Genomic DNA, 17567 nt, shown 5'->3' with positions numbered 1-17567 from the left:
CTGTAACATGCTGTCATCTGTAGCAGTCTCTACTCCAGGCTCTGTCCCTCAGACAGCAAACAGCCCTTCACCACAGCTGGTATACTCACTTCTTGGCCGTCTCTTTGCCGCTGCCCATAGAGTTGCATTACGGGTGCCATCTCTCCACATCTGGCGTCCTGGTGCCTCTGCAGTCGCAGGCATCCCTGCTCACCTAACCCTCCTCTGCCGCCCACTCTCTTTTTCACATCAACAGCAGTTCCCAGATGCAGCATTCTCCGGATAGCAGCCTCTCTCAGTGGGATGCGCAGCTGCACTCTCCTGCTGTAGCAGGCGCTGTGGCAGGTCTCACTAGCCCGCACCCCCAGCAGTGGGGTGTACGTGCTCTACACATAGCACGTCCAGATTCTCTCCTGTGGCGCCGAACTCCTGCTATACATAGATTTACTTTAGGACTTGAGGACCTGCCTATCTAGTCATGTGATCACAGGTCCTGCATTCATAACACAACACCGCTAAACGAAATAGCTGTGCAATTTAGAGACTAGGTGCCAGTAAAGCACTAAAATTATACACACATGCAGGTTCACATAGGCAGCATAGGTCTTAAACCTTCAAACAAAAAGACAGCAATCAAAAGGAAAAACTACGCATCAAGTTGCTCGAGCACACCGTACACTTTGGAAATGGCCCCACTAATTAGAGGTGCATTGGTGTTTTCCAACTGAATATGGTATAAAATAATTTTAAAAAACTACACCCGTTCTTTTAAATTCCCTGCTGCTGTTAAACGTGATGTCCCATTTAGGCATTTGATGAGCTATTTGCAGAGAACGCTAACAGTCTTCTGTTGTTTTTTTGCAGTTTGAGCTGCAATAGCATTGGAGATGTTAGTATGGAAAAACTTGCTGCGTTTTTGCCGAGTTTACTGAGATTGAAGAAAATTAAGTAAGTACTGGTTCATTTATTTACAATAATTTAAAGGGGTAGTTGTTTTACCACACAAGTTTTCAAACATTTTGCCCTCTCATGATAATAAATCGTACTATGTATTTAGTGATTGTACCCCCTCAACTAACAATGGTAACTTAGCTGCATCAATTTATTTCATTGCAGGCAAGGTAACCCATAACTGTTCGATTTGAAGTTACTGGAGCTCTATGGAGCTCTTTTGTTTGCATCAATATACTTTTGCCTTAATCCACCAGCACAAAGGCCACTTCTAGAAGCTTTTCTCGTGTGTAGATAACTGTAGCCCCCCCCCCCCTCACACTAGATTAAATGAAGATATTCAAGGGTATGTTGGTAAGTAAACAACCCATCACAGGTGGATCACCCCCAAAAGTCAGCTCGCTCCAATACATGCTACCTAATAGACAGCAGGAAGTCACTTTTAAAGGGACAGTGGACCTCCTTACTTACTGGGCCTCTGTGCAACTGACAGTAACTGCAACTGACAGCAGCTCCTTCCAAATACTTGGAATGGAATGGAACAGCTGTAATTTTGCCAACTTAAAATCAAAAGCCATCACTCAATAGGCTATAAAACGTTTCAGATTATTGACATCACAGTTTAAACAACTAAACCATAAGTACTGCTTTTGCACTTTGGGTTAGAATGCACAGAGTCATAAAATTGCTAGCTTTGCCCTGGCTCCAAAACAGTGAATCTTGCCACGGATCCTATGGCTGGGTTCACACGACCTATTTTCAGCCGTAAACGAGGCGTATTATGCCTCGATTTACGCCTGAAAATACGGCTCCAATACGTCGGCAAACATCTGCCCATTCGTTCGAATGGGTTTGCCGACGACCTGTAATTTACGCGTCGTCGTTTGACAGCTGTCAAACGACGACGCGTAAAGTGACTGCCTCGTCAAAGAAGTGCAGGACACTTCTTTGGACGTTTTTGGAACCGTTTTCTCATAGACTCCAATGAAAACAGCTCCAAAAACGGACGTAAAAAACGCTGCGAAAACGCAGCGAAAAACGTGAGTTGCTCAAAAAACGTCTGAAAAACAGGGGCTGTTTTCCCTTGAAAACAGCTCCGTATTTTCAGACGTTTTTGGTCACTACGTGTGCACATACCCTATTTGTAATACCTATGGAGGGTGACCTTACAAGGTACAATTGTAGAAGAACAATTTTGTATGTTTTATTTATAATGTCACACATTCATTCATAAAACCACCTGACTGTAAAGGGGATGTAAACTATAGAAAATATGATTAGAGGCTGCATACAGCGGGCTGGAACAAGATTTATTAGAATTCAATCCCCTCACAGATCACCGAGAAGGAAGCAGCTGTGTGTTGACAGCTGCTCCCAAAGGCGTAACTTGAAGCTCTTCGGCCCCAATCCAAAAACTGTAACATGGCCCCACCTACCACATGCCATTTATTATAACACTGGTGTCTTTTTAGGCACTCCTACCAAATGCATGGTGAATATTCAGTACAAGGATATTGAACCAATTTAAGACAGTTTTAGCCTCATGTCATTTTCAGTGCAGGATGCCATTGTGTGAACTGAGGCAGGTAAAGTGACAAGTGATTTTGTTGGCTTCTGTGTTAAACAAATATTGGTTTAGCCCAAAAACAAAATATCTGTAGGTTTATTCTAGTTTCTACCTACCTTTACTGTCCATATCCTATTTATACTAGTCTTTTTTTTTTTCAAATGACAGAAATAGGAGTATTGCTGCATCTGCTGTGTATATGGGTATCTGATAATGCAGGAGACTGTGTTTTGATGTAAACAGTGAATCCTTATATTTTCTAGGCTCTCACAGTGTAACATCAGCCCAATGGGAGGACTAAAGCTTGCAGAAGCGCTAAGACAGTGCCCGCTTGTGGAAGAGATCGAGTAAGTCACCTTCAGATGACCTCTGATCTAAAGAACAAAGAACTATGTCTTATAATATATAGTTTAAAGCTCTGTTTATATCTGTGTCGGAGCCTCCGTAGTAGATTCCTACATATTTGCAGGGAAAAATAGTGTTATTTTTCCCATCAAAACAAAAGACACCGCTACAGAAACTGATGTACCCAATTGTAAGTCTATGGGGTGTGTCAGGCGCTGGTGGTATCCGTCATATGACAAACCCGGCACAGCGTTATGACTTACCTTATTAACAGAAGCCACAACACAAATGAGGACAGAGCCTTACTAACATTTTTGTCATAATTTCTAAAACTTTTGGACTGCGAGTCATAACATAGATCTTTATTGATAAGTACTGGAATGTGCATAGGGCAGCACTCTTTAAAGGGGATCTGGACTACCCATTTTCTAATTGGGAGCGATTGCCAAAGGTGCTGAATATGTTATAGCTTGTACGAATCTAGGGGAACCATGTCCGTGTTGCAGGACTCTAGTTATATTTCTGCGGGTTCAAATATCAAAACGTACTTACTTTAACGGGGTTATCTAGGATTTCTAAATTAGGTCGAGGGGGTCTCACTCATGGCACCTCTGCCGATCAGCTGTTTGAGAAGGATTCTTTTTTTCAAAATTTCCAAAGGTTTTAATTTTCAAGATATGTATCATCATGGTAGGAGTAGTACAGTTGTAACCGGCGATTTTTTTTTAGACGTTTCGGCCTATCCCAGGCCTTTGTCAAAATCGCTTAAAGGGAATGTGTCGCTAGAAATTTTTTTATTTTTTTTCAGTTAAACAGTTAGTATATAAATGATTACACATTTTGACAAGTCAGGAAATATTATAAATTAGATTCTAATTTATAACTTTTCCATGTGCTGGTCACTAGAGGGAGCAATTCCCAAAATTGCAGCATTGGCAATGTGGTAAAGCAACCTCATTGCTTTATGCTGCAAATTTGGAGTAGACACACTCGCTCTAGTGTCCTCACACAATCCCCCCTCCTTTATCCTGGCTACTGCCAGGAGAAAGGAGGGGGTTGAATGTTCACACCTCCTACACTGTGTGCCGCCATTTTCTGAGCGAATGCACAGTGTAGGAGGATTAGATACAGTGGTAATCAGACAGTATAACACTAACATACACACGAATCACATACACTAACATAACTTACCTGCTCCTGCCGCCGCTGCCGCCTCCGCTCCTAGTCCTTGCGTCTGCGCTGCCTTCAACATATGGCCGGAAGCCGCGACCGGAAGTCGTCATCTTACTGTCCGGCTGCGGCTTCCGGTCCACATGAAAATGGCGCCGGATGTCGCTCTACCAAAGACCTTCCCTTTGGTCTGTTTGGGAGCGGCGCATGCGCCATTCCCACACAGACGGCGTACGCTATAGTGAATGGAACGGCTCCCGTTCACATTCTCTATGGGGATGTATGTGTCGTATGCCATCTCTGTATGTGTCGTTAATCGACACATACAGAGATGAAAAAAAAAATGGCAGCCCCCATAGAGAAGTAAAAGAAAGAAAAAAGTAAAAAGTACAACACAAAAACACAAATAAATAAAATTTATTTTAATGACATACTAAAAGCAATATTATATAAAAAAAAAAAATTGACGTGACACCTTCCCTTTAACTGGTATACAAAAAAGAAAATAATGTATAAACAATACATAAACAATAAAGTATGCATACATATGTAAGTAATAGATGGTCGCTTCGTGTAGGATATACATATTGTATAGTTAATTTAACGTAAACTAGAAAAATATGGATATCAAAGAGCGATGACATATAAGCTTAGGGAACATAGATTAGCCCATACCTGTGGCACGGTCATGGGATCGAATGTCGCACCACCATACGCCAATGCCTACATGGCATTGTTTGAGCAAGAACCACAGGGACATTTGATATGGTAAATTACAAAGTTAGAATCGCATGTGAAGTATCTCCTAGTGGGAAAGGTTCTGTTGCTGTGTGGGTGTTGGATAGTGTCACCTTTCATAATATTAGAACAACATGAACAGCACAGGCAGGGGAATGTGCCTTTACGTTTGGTTTGTAGGAATGTTTGTCTTATGACTTTTGTGAGACTGCCTATGTCGGCTCTGACGGGGCGATCACAAATGTTGGTTGGTCTCTTTAAACACATCATGGCTGGATGTTCGAATGCCTCTATTTGCGGGTAGGCTGTATGTAAAAATCGACCAGTGTTTGTGGATGATTTATTGTAGTTTGCGGATTATTGGGTGATATGTGTGAACAAATTGTAGCCTTGTCTGTGAGTGTTTGTCAGGCCTGTTAGTGTTGTCCGTGGGTGATAATGTTCTCTGCAGTTCCTGTTTTAGAAGTGTCTCAGGATATCCCCTCTGTTTGAATTTGTTAGGCATTTGTTCTAACCTAATTGTGTTTATATTGTCATTAGACGCAATTATAGAAATTCTTGTAAATTGTGATCTGGGTAATGAGTATTTGGTGTTCCTGGGATGGTTACTTTGATAGTGTAATAAGCCATTTTTGTCGGTAGGTTTTGAATAAATATCTGTAGTCAAGTGAGCTTCGCTGTCCTTCATAATAATAGTGTCCAAGAAGCAGATACTATTGGTGTCAGAGTTTAGTGTAAATTTCAGTTCTTCCCTCACCTGATCGATGTATACTAGAAAGTTGTCTAGAGAATGTTGAGGGCCTTCCCAAATGCAGAATATGTCATCGATATATCGATACCAACATCTTACATGTTGCAAAAAAATCTAAATTGGTGTAAACATATTCTTGTTCAAACAATGCCATGTAGGCATTGGCGTATGGTGGTGCGACATTCGATCCCATGGCCGTGCCACAGGTTTGTACATAGAACTCGTCACCAAACATGAAAAAATTATCATGTAGTATTAGATCTAATAATTTCAGAGAACATGTCATGGATTCATTGGTCATGTTGGTGGACGCTAGTAGTTGGGTGATGGCTTGTATACCCTTTTCATGTTGGATTGAGCTATAGAGGCTGTTCACGTCAAGAGTTACTAAAATACAAGATGGATTTATCTTAGAATGTTCTTTAATTTCTAAAGGAAATGGCCAGTATCCAATATAAAGGAGTGTGTTGTTTTAATCAAAGGAGTGAGTATTATATCCAAAAAAATGGAGAGTGGTGAGAGGATAGACTCTGTGGACGCTACTATGGGTCTGCTCGGTGGATTTTTTAGGGATTTGTGAATTTTCGATAGAATATAGAAGACCAGAATAACAGGATGGGGATTTTGGAGATATTTCAAAGTTTTGTCATCAATGGTTCCTAGGTTATGATAATGTTCTAGGATTGTAGAGATTTTTTTTACGAATGGTTGGAGTGGGGTCGTTGTGAATTTTCTTATAAGTGACTCTATCTGATAATTGTCTCTCTATCTCTGCTATATAATCTACTTTGTCCCAAACCACTATCGCTCCCCCTTTGTCTGCTGGTTTAATTATGATGTTTTTGTTTGTACTCAGAGATGTTAGGGCCTTAGATTCATCCTTAGACAGGTTATTTAAATGCGGATATAAGCCTAGTTTGTATTTCTGTACAATACTCCGGGTGTCTCTTTCAATTAATTCAATTGCTGTTTCTGTGGCATGATAGATTTTGGGGGGCGAAAAATTGCTCTGATTGCGTAAACCTAACTGTGAAATGGAAAGTTGTGTTTGTGGTAAAGTCTCTGTCGTAACGTTTGTGGTTGTTTCGTATAAACGGAAATGAGTTTTTAATCTAAGTGTTCTGTAGAACCTGTTCAACTCCTGTTCTAAAGTAAAAGTATTGCATGATGTAGTGGGACAGAAGGATAGACCTTTTTGAAGGACTGAGAGTTCTATGGGATTCAGGGAGTGGGAGGAGATGTTGACTACCAGGTTGCTGTCCTTACCTGGGACCTCGTTTGGTATGGTATGGTCCTGAGGGGTACTTTGACAATACCCCTCCAACTTCTAAATAATGTACTATTTTCAACTGCTTCTCCGTGCTTTGTTTATGATATTTGATCATTAATTACGACAATATTCGTTTATTTTGTTACATGCCATATTATCCATGCCTGTTTGTTTAGCTTGCAACATCAGTAAATCTACTTGTGTCTTGTTCTCTTGAACTCTGGCATGTATCTCCCCAAAAATATGGGCAAATCTATGTTCTCTAAGCTTATATGTCATTGCTCTTTGATATCCATATTTTTCTAGTTTAAGTTAACTTTACTATACCATATGTATATCCTACACGAAGTGACCTATTACTTACATATGTATGTGTACTTTATTGTTTATGTATTGTTTATACTTTATTTTCTTTCTTGTATACCAGTTAAGCAATTGTGAATACCAGTTAAGCGATTGTGACAAAGGCCTGGGATAGGCTGAAACATCTAAAAAAAAATCGCCTGTTACAACTGTACTACTCCTACCAAGATAATACATATCTTGAAGATTAAAACCTTTGGAAATTTTGAAAAAAATAATCCTTCTCATAATTTATTTTCATACTTGAGTGCTTGGGTTACCTCCTTTGTACAAATTGTGGGTTGTCCAGACCCGAACCCTTATAGCGCCTGAATTTTTAAGAAAGTAGTGCAGTCCATCATTTCTTTTACAGCTGTTTGAAGAGGCAGTGGCGCTCGTACAAGCGCTGCAGCCTCTCCATTATTTACCACGGGTTTCTTTCCTGTTCATACTTGCTCACGCCGTTACTTTCGCGGTGGCTGTGTAAGGTATTGCAGCGCTGTCCCAGCTGCTGATCGGTGGGGGTGCTGAGTGTCGGACCCCCACCGATCTAATATTGATAGCCTATCCTAAGGATAGGCCATCAGTTTTGGAATTGCTTATAACGACTTTAAGATTTTTCCCAGCGATTTACTCTCTTACACAGACCACTGAGAATTTGATGTACAGTATTGTGTATTGCTTCTATAACTACAATATATTTAACTTTCCTGCAGATTATCTGGAAATAATTTAGAAAACAAAGCCACATGTCATTTAGTCGCTGCTGTGTCCCAAGTACAGAATTTAAAGGTTCTTCAGTAAGTAAATCTAATTTGTACAGTTATATATCAGATTTAAAAAAACTGTTTTACCTTAGCCCGTCGGTCAGATCTCAGAATTACGTGAGTATATGCCTTTAAAATACAATTTTAAGAAATCATCACTGTGTTAGGGCTACAAAGCTACATTTGGTCGCCCGCCACTTACAGTAAAAAAAGACGCAATGCACGGATGACCTTCCGACTGTCGCAAAAAATCTGCACTGGTCGCAAGGTTTGCAACCTTATTTCCCTTAGGGAAACATTGTGGTTGTCGTAATGCTGCGATTTTCCCATGACCTGCCATATAGACTTAACAATAAATATAGACGTTACAAATTATATTCAGCCATTCCTTAGTATATCTGTTTCTGGCTGATAATAATAAATATGGCTGCCATTACATTTCCAACAAGGTTTGACACCCAGCTTTCTTAAGGCCATAAATGAAAAATGAAAGGGGTTGTCCACTACCGAACAATTGATGAAATATCCACCAGATAGGTCATAAGTATATGATCTGTGGGGTTCCGACACCAGGACCCCGCGCCGTTCAGCTGCTCTGGTTGCCTGCGGGCACCGGATGTTATTGCACATTATGCGATGTACGGAGCTGGAAGCAGTTGGCTCCATACATTGCATAGCAATTGTGCTGCAGAATTGCAGCTCTGCTCCTTTTCACTTGAATAGGAACAGAGCTGCAGTATTGCAGCTCGGCCACTATTCCGTGGCCGGAGCCAACTGCTTCCGGCATGTACGTCCGGTGACCGGAGGCAGCCGGAGCGGCTTAACGCTGCGTGGGTCGGACCCACACCAATGATATACCGGTGGATAGGTCATCAGTTGTCCGGTAGTGTGGTGGCCATGGTGGCCTTATTGTCAAACAGTTTTTCAAAATATAAGTATATCTAGGAAACAACCAGGGCCAACCCTAAGGGAGTGCCATCTGTGTGTTCGAATAGGGCATATCAGACTTCCATGCTGTATGGGGTGTCACATATGGCCTGGTAACAAGACTTACGACCACCATAAATCTTAATATTAATTAAAGGCTATGTTATCCTTTGATGTGCATTTATTCATTTTTTTTGTCAGTCAGTGTGTTTGGTGTAACTTTTTAATTAGTCTTTATTTTTTTTTTAAATTACTTTTTGAGATACAGCTGCTCTGTATTCGTTCACTATGTCCTGAATCCGTCAGTCCCGCAGACCTGACGGGTTCATTGTCAGCAATTCCTGTGTTTCTCGGACACGCAGGATCCACCTGTAATCTATCACATCTAAGTTATGAACTTCGATGTGATAGATAACAGGCGGATCCTACGTGTCCAAGACACCTAGGACCCACTATCACTGTACCCATCAGGTCCGCAGACCTGTGTATAGAGAATACAGAGCAGCTGTATCTAAAAAAAGTAAAATTAATTTTTAATAAAAACTAATTAAAAAGTTACACCAAACACACTGACTGACTATTTATAAAAAAAAAAAAAATGCCCATCAAAGGTGTCCATAGCCTTTAATAAGAACCTGTGTTTACTGGTGACTTTTATTTTTCGGAGTTATGTGAACTAAATTATTGGAAACTTCCAAATGAAAGCGGACAAAGGAAATTGTGTCTCCTTAACATCTACGTGTAGGATCATTTGCATCTTGTACCTAAACATTCTGCATTTTATCGCAGAGTTCAGTCTACTGCTGTATCGCATATCACGCCAATGTAATAATGTCACAGTGAAATGTATTGTTCCACAGGAAACTATTATAATTGAGGTATAATCACCATTCCGAGTTACGTATAAAATAAATTTTAGATGCAATGTTGTTGAACGAGCTGCAATTCATATTACAGTCACAACTTACCAATGATTCAGTACTGGGCTCTCAGTTACTCCTGTTGTACAATGGTGGTACTAAGTGCCACTGCGCGACATTTATGTAACCCACACACTACATAACGGCTCGCCCATGTCAGCTGCTGTTTATTTCATGGGCATGCAGTCCTGGGGCATCTGATGACATCACCAGTGAGGCGTATACACAGACAGGCACCGACAGGTTGCTATAGCAACTTCCTTTTTAGCAGCAAGTGAAAAGAACATTTTATTTTGTTAGCTGTGCATGCCAGAGCTAATATCCTGTGTTCTGACCTATGTTATTGCCAAGCGCAGACTGCACCCGGCACCAGGCGTCTGTCATTATCGCTTAAATGTTTCCCAAAGAATAATGCTGCACAACGTTGTATCCGTGCGGATTGTACGCAGTGCTCTGTGAATGAGCTAGGGCATACTCTATTAATCCTACTGATACAGCAGAGCTGAGTTTGTCATTTCACTCTTCTGTTTATTTACGCTCTAAAGCAGTCCATTTACCTGCAGTACAAGGATAAAATCACAGATCTCACATTGGTAGATCACTATGACATACTCAGCTCGACTACTTGTCGGGCGAAGGTGCAACTTAGTCCGGAATGCTGGCGAAACTCCAATAGTAAATCTGGCCCTGTGTCCCACGATATAATGTCTGTATCATTCTTTAGTAAATATATTAACTGTTTAAGTAGGTAGGCACCAAATAATTATATAACATGAGAAATGTGTCTATTTCAGAACGATTTAGTATATTTGGCCATGCATACACTTGCATTTGTATGTGGTAATAGCTGTTGCCCCTGTTCCATCATGTTTTCTATGCAGAAGTGGACACGTGGGCAAGAAACATTAGTCAAGGATGTCTTAGACTTCTATGGGACGCCAATGTCTGGGGCACAGCAGCCATTGTTTTTTGGCAGGGAAATAGCACAGCAGGAGGTGCTATTGACCCACAATACGAGAAGGCACCATGGATGCCCAGTGCACATGAGTTCACTTTGTGTTAGACATGACCTGCCTAGGTAGAGTCGTGTGTTAACCTTAAACCATACTATCCCCCATCCCCATTTAGTAACGACACATGACACCGAGGTTGGATGTGAAATGGCCACAGCAGCCGTTTATTAATTTCACAGTTTTATAAAAACAATTTAAATCCGAAACATTCGGATAACTAGTTAGGAATCCACCAGAGAATTCCTCCTAATAATTCACATGACCCAACATGGGTCATAACATTAACCCGAGCAGAGGAAGTCCTTGAAGCCCCCTCAGATAGTCCTTTTTAAAGAACACACCGAATTAGCCATCTGCAAACCACCAATTACCTCCAGCCGTAAACCAGCTCGGAAGCACCGTTCACCTCTGCAGATGGCTCCAACCACTAGAAGTCCACTTCAAGGGGATAACACCCGATGAAGCCCTCAAGTGATATACCGACCACTAGAAGTCCACTTCAAGGGGATAACACCCGATGAAGCCCTCAAGTGATATACCGACCACTAGAAGTCCACTTCAAAGGGATAACACCCGATGAAGCCTTCAAGTGATATACCTTCTACCAGAAGACCACTTCAAAGGGATACCACCCGATGAAGTCTTCAACCATGTACCTTTTTTGGGGGACGCATACCCCCGATGCGACCCCCCACCATTTTGTACTGACTGGCCTCAAGGACTCCCCCCGCCAGCTGCCATGACAACAGAACCTACTCCGGAAAAAAGAAAAACATGTTAAATAAGCACACAAAATAAAAACACAACGCTCATAGCCAGACGTACATAAGACCTAAAGAGTAACAAAACAAGGGTGGGAGGGTGGGAGCTTTGCTTACTGTGTGTTACTCCTCCCGCTGCTTCCGGCTCAATGCCGAGAAACAGCGGGAAGCGCAGTAACGGCCCCCCCGCCCCCCTTAACTCCTCCCCGTCCCTCCTTCAGCTCCTTCAACTTTCCCTGACCTCGTAACATTAACCCTTTCCCTACCAGGACGGTCATGTCGGCTTCCCTTAAGCCTGCAGCTGCGTCCAGCCTCTTCTTGACCTGCCTAGGTAGAGTCGTGTGTTAACCTTAAACCATACTATCCCCCATCCCCATTTAGTAACGACACATGACACCGAGGTTGGATGTGAAATGGCCACAGCAGCCGTTTATTAATTTCACAGTTTTATAAAAACAATTTAAATCCGAAACATTCGGATAACTAGTTAGGAATCCACCAGAGAATTCCTCCTAATAATTCACATGACCCAACATGGGTCATAACATTAACCCGAGCAGAGGAAGTCCTTGAAGCCCCCTCAGATAGTCCTTTTTAAAGAACACACCGAATTAGCCATCTGCAAACCACCAATTACCTCCAGCCGTAAACCAGCTCGGAAGCACCGTTCACCTCTGCAGATGGCTCCAACCACTAGAAGTCCACTTCAAGGGGATAACACCCGATGAAGCCCTCAAGTGATATACCGACCACTAGAAGTCCACTTCAAGGGGATAACACCCGATGAAGCCCTCAAGTGATATACCGACCACTAGAAGTCCACTTCAAAGGGATAACACCCGATGAAGCCTTCAAGTGATATACCTTCTACCAGAAGACCACTTCAAAGGGATACCACCCGATGAAGTCTTCAACCATGTACCTTTTTTGGGGGACGCATACCCCCGATGCGACCCCCCACCATTTTGTACTGACTGGCCTCAAGGACTCCCCCCGCCACAGCGAAACAGGCCTTGACCACCTTAAGCCTGTGAGTTCCTCCACACCACCACCGCCCTTTCTATTCCTTCTGCTATCGCCAAGCTCCAAAGATCAATGCCAACCTCGGTCAGATGAACCCCGTCACTCCTCCAGAAATTCCCCACTCCTGACTCCAAATCCCTATGCCTCACGCAAATGCCCCCGTTTTTTGCCACAAAACGGGACACCGCCCGATTAACTTTAATGCGAGCCTTATTGACTCTCTCCACAGATCCAGCTAACCGCCAATGCTTTCTTGGGACTATGTCCGACCACACTATCACCAACTTGGGATAAGATACCCACAAACACAACATATCATGTTTGATATCCCGCACCAACTCACGAAAGGGGCGGACTCCTAAGTCATTCCCACCCACGTGCAACACTAAGACCTCCGGAACCCTATCAAGCCGAGCATATGTCTGGAATTCCGCCAACACCCTGCTCTACGACATACCTCTAAAACCCAGCCAATGCACAACCGCATCCTGTCGCGGAATGCGCAACTGGCGACCATTCGGGCGGACGTCCGCCCTCAAAGCCCCCCAGTGCACGTAAGAATGACCCATCAACCACACCAAACACGGAGGCGAATCTGAAACGGAAAAACAATTAGGCACCACCATATAACATTTGTAAAGCGTTAACAGCAAAATTCATAACATATGGGGGCGGACATAGGACTTAAACCTGTTGGACTCCCAACGACCAATACGCCTCACCCCCTCATCATCCAACCCCCAGCGCCCCGCTTCTGTTGCTGCGCCAATCCTGAAGGAATGAGATGAATATGAGCCTGCCGCGACACCAACCGCCGTCAAACATTTTTTAAATACAGCTCCAAACTGAAACCTGGACAAAAACGACCCGTCCACATGACGTAACAAAGGCAAATCTGGAGACCCCCTGTTTGGCGTAAAACCCCGCATGCACTCTACTGGGCACATAACCGACCCCGGGGCGCAACCCCTTCAAAGCCTGCGATACCAGAAATTCCTTCGATACATCCTGAAAGCCCCGCAACTTAAACCCAAACGCCACCGCAGATATGAACCGGTTCACCTTCGCCACTGAAAACCCCGCCTCCCAGGCGTCCCCTAACCAGTACAAAAGTGCCACCAACCTGTCTCTATCCGTATTGACGTCACCCAACTCTCTTACCCACTCCTCCCACTGCCTCCAACAAGCAGCATAAGCACTCCACGTCGTGCGCGCCAAAGACCTTTGTACCAATTGTTCTACGGGACCGAGACCAGATCCCAAAGATGCTGCGGACAAGCCAAACCGAGACGTTCCGCTCCCGGTGCCAATTGCCGAAACCGGTCCCACTGCGAGCGAGAAAGAGCATCAGCGATACAATTCCGTACACCCGGGACATGCACCGCCACCACCCACGCGTTCAACGACAAACATACCAACACTAAATGTCGCAACAATTGAACTACCGGAGGAAAGGACGCCGTGATGTTATTAATGGCAAGCACCACCCCCATGTTGTCGCAGTAAAAAACGGACCTTCTCATCCCTGAGCCAGTCCCCCCAAATGGTAGCCGCCACCACGATGGGAAACAGCTCGAGCAGGGCCAGATTCCGCGTGAGTCCACTGGACACCCAGCTAGCCGGCCATTGACCTGCGCACCACGGACCTCCCCCGTAAGCTCCAAAACCACCCGCCCCAGCCGCATCCGTGAAAATATTCAAAACACTCGTATCCTGCGCTGGGGCCATCCATAGCGAGCGACCATTGAACTGGCCCAAGAAGTCATTCCAAAACTGAAGATCAGCACGGTACTCCTCCTTGAGCCGCACAAAATGATGCGGCGCACGCACTCCCACCGTTGCCGCCGCCAACCTCCTACCAAACACCCTCCCCATCGGCATAATCCGGCAAGCGAAATTCAACTTCCCCAGCAGCGACTGAAGCTCCCTCAGCGTCATTTTCTTCATTCTACAAGCCCGTTGAACCTCCAGCCTCAAAGCACCCAACTTATCCGCCGGGAGACGACACTCCATTGCCACCGAGTCTATTTCGATTCCCAAAAACAAATCGTCGCTACCGGGCCCTCCGTTTTTTCCGGCGCCAAAGGAATCCCAAAATCCCTCGCCACCTTCTGTAGAGCATGAAGCAAATTACCGCAAACCGGCGAACCCCCCGGGCCAACGCATAACAAATCATCTAAGTAATGGATCAACGAGTCGACCCCGGATACTCCCCTCTTTACCCACTCCACGAAGCTACTAAACGCCTCGAAGTATGCACAAGAAAGGGAACACCCCATCGGAAGGCACTGCTCCACGTAAAAGGCCCCATTCCAAAAACAACCCAACAGCCGTTGGCTTTCTGTATGGACCGGCAACAACCTGAACGCCGCCTCGATGTCAGTTTTTGCTAGCAGCGCCCCAGGACCCGCAGCCCGCACTAACCCCACCGCCTTATCGAATGAGGTATAAACTACGGAGCACAACTCGTGATCAATCCCGTCATTTACCGACGAACCTTTGGGATACGATAACTGTTGAATCAAACGAAACTTTCCGGGCTCGCGTTTAGGGACAATACCCAAAGGGGACACAACTAAATCTTTCACCGGCGACTCCACAAATGGCCCCGACATGCGCCCCAACGAAACTTCTTTTAACAACTTTTCCGACACGACTTCCGCATGCAAGTAAGCCGATTTTAAATTTCTCCGCGTAACCGGAACCTCATAAGGAGGCGGAGGAATAACAAAACCAACACTAAACCCTTCATAAAGCAACCTAGCTGCCGCCCTATCCGGATACTCATTTAGATAAAGGGCCATCCTTTCCACCCTCACCGGCGACACCCCCTTGACCAGCCCCGTGCTGGCTCCCGGACCTCTTTTTTCGCAGACATTTTGCCGCCCCGTGTGATGCACCATTACACTCGGAGCACACGTGCTTGAACTTGCACGTGGCCCCAAACTTGCACTGGCCTTCATTGAATTGCCAGCAAAACCCCGCCTTTCCCCCGCCGCTTGGTCCACTCTGACTAGACTGGCCTCCCTGGCCACCGCTCCCGGGAAAGGGCTGCCTAACCGGAGCCGTAACCCGCAACCAGAGAGCAATATCCTTCTGGTCCCACCGAATCGCCGGCCGAACCGCCTTCCGCTGACGGAATTGCTCATCATATCGCAGCCACGCCTGACCCCCATACGCCCTATGAGCCTCCCCAATAGCATCAAAATAACAAAATAACGCCGAACAATTTTCCGGCGCCTTTTCCCCTATCACACTAGCCAATATGGCGAACGCCTGCGACCAATTAACGAACGTCTGCGGGATAAGCCTATACCGCCGCCGTTCCTCCTCGTCCTTTTTACTCTCATCCCGCTTGCTCTTATCCAAATTGAATTTAGCCAGCGGCAAGAGAGAAAAAATTTCAACGTATTCATCTTTCCAGATCCGATCACGCACCTCCTGCTTTAAATGCGCCCCCAACGGACCCTCAAAACAAACATACACCTCCCCCCGAGCACGATCGTCCATGCGCACTCGATCGCCGTCCTTCTGTGCCTCAGTCTGCACCGACACCGCGACCGCCTCTCTAACCGCCACCACAGGACGCGCCTGCAACGATCCCACGTCCCTGGGGCCTTCCCAAACTACCGCAGGGGACACTTCCGTTACTACCGGCGCCGCGGCCCTATCAAGGCGCCCCACCAGCTCCCGTAAGCAACCCACTAAATCTGCCAAACCCGCTCCGTCGCGTCCGCCCGCGCCACTACCGGCCCCCGATGCTATGCTAGCAGCCCCCCCGCCGACACCCGACATAAAAATCGCTGGATAAGACAATAATGGAGTTATACACTCACCGGGCTGCACAGGCGCTGTGTTCCCGTCAGCCGGACCATCCTGACCTCGACGATAGACGTCCAGTTCACCTTCCTCCAGTTCTTCTCTCGCCGACGACTGTCCCTCCCAACGACATCTTCGGAAAGGGGATGAGGACGCGCTGACCGATGGGCCGGCAACCTGCCGCCCGACCGCCGGGACCCAGACTTCCGACCGGACCTGTTGCCTCGACGTCGCTGCAGATCTAGTCGTCCGTCTAGACGATCCTGACGAAGCCTGCCCCCTGGCCGGAACATCACCATGCGGGGCGGCCGTACCTTGCTCTCGACATCTTCCATCTGATGGGGGAGGGGTGACAGGGAGCCCAGCCTGCGACTCCCTGCTTACCGCCGGACCCCGTCGCGGCCTGGGATTCCTGCCAGGACGCAGGGCCTGGGAAGGGGCGGTCCTCCCAGCTGCCTGGCCTGCAGCGTCCGGGATCGGGCTCCCTCTGCGACGCCGTGTCCGCGGGACTACCTCCGGACTAAGGCGCTCTGGAGGTCGGGACCGCCGAGAGGGACGGGTCGACACAGCCTGCATCGCCGTCACCCCTGCCACCGCTCTCTGCCTGCCCAGCGCAGGAGCGGTTGTTGCCCACTCCCCCCCCGCCGCCATAGCCATGCTCGTAGGGGGGCCGGGGGAGGGGAGCCTGTCCCTTACAACAGACCCCGAACGCCGTGCCCGACGTGGCGAAACGGCGTCCGGGATCCGCGTTAATGCAGCCACGGTCTCCTCCAGCCATCCGGGACCGTGGTGCACAGCAGCGGCGCGCAGCCGCTCTAAAATCAGGGCCTCTGCCATTGCTAAAAAACCGGGCAACGGGGAGCTTTGCTTACTGTGTGTTACTCCTCCCGCTGCTTCCGGCTCAATGCCGAGAAACAGCGGGAAGCGCAGTAACGGCCCCCCCGCCCCCCTTAACTCCTCCCCGTCCCTCCTTCAGCTCCTTCAACTTTCCCTGACCTCGTAACATTAACCCTTTCCCTACCAGGACGGTCATGTCGGCTTCCCTTAAGCCTGCAGCTGCGTCCAGCCTCTTCTTGACCTCTCCATAGAGGCCAAGGATCTCATCAGTTGGAATATTTCTTGCCCGATGGTTGTCTGGACCTGTCTGGGAAATAGAATGGATCTAAAGGCAGCAATCTCAACCTCATCTTGCTATGATAGAAACTATTTTTATATACATTGTAT

The 17567-nt window shown here is 46.0% G+C and overlaps 1 protein-coding gene across 1 annotated transcript in view; it reads left to right on the top strand.

Moving 5' to 3' along the window:
- Positions 1-17567, top strand: part of NLRC5 (NLR family CARD domain containing 5) — a 161728-nt gene that overhangs the window by 125550 nt on the left and 18611 nt on the right. Inside the window, exons 38-40 of the mRNA XM_075837146.1 lie at positions 844-927; positions 2761-2844; positions 7830-7913. Coding sequence (XP_075693261.1) covers positions 844-927; positions 2761-2844; positions 7830-7913 — 252 coding nt within the window. The remainder of the gene's footprint in view (positions 1-843; positions 928-2760; positions 2845-7829; positions 7914-17567) is intronic.

Source organism: Rhinoderma darwinii, chromosome 9 (assembly GCF_050947455.1).
Source record: "Rhinoderma darwinii isolate aRhiDar2 chromosome 9, aRhiDar2.hap1, whole genome shotgun sequence".
Lineage (NCBI taxonomy): Eukaryota > Metazoa > Chordata > Amphibia > Anura > Rhinodermatidae > Rhinoderma > Rhinoderma darwinii.
The sequence above is the reverse complement of the archived record's forward strand: the minus strand, read 5'-3'. Positions and strand labels throughout refer to the sequence as shown.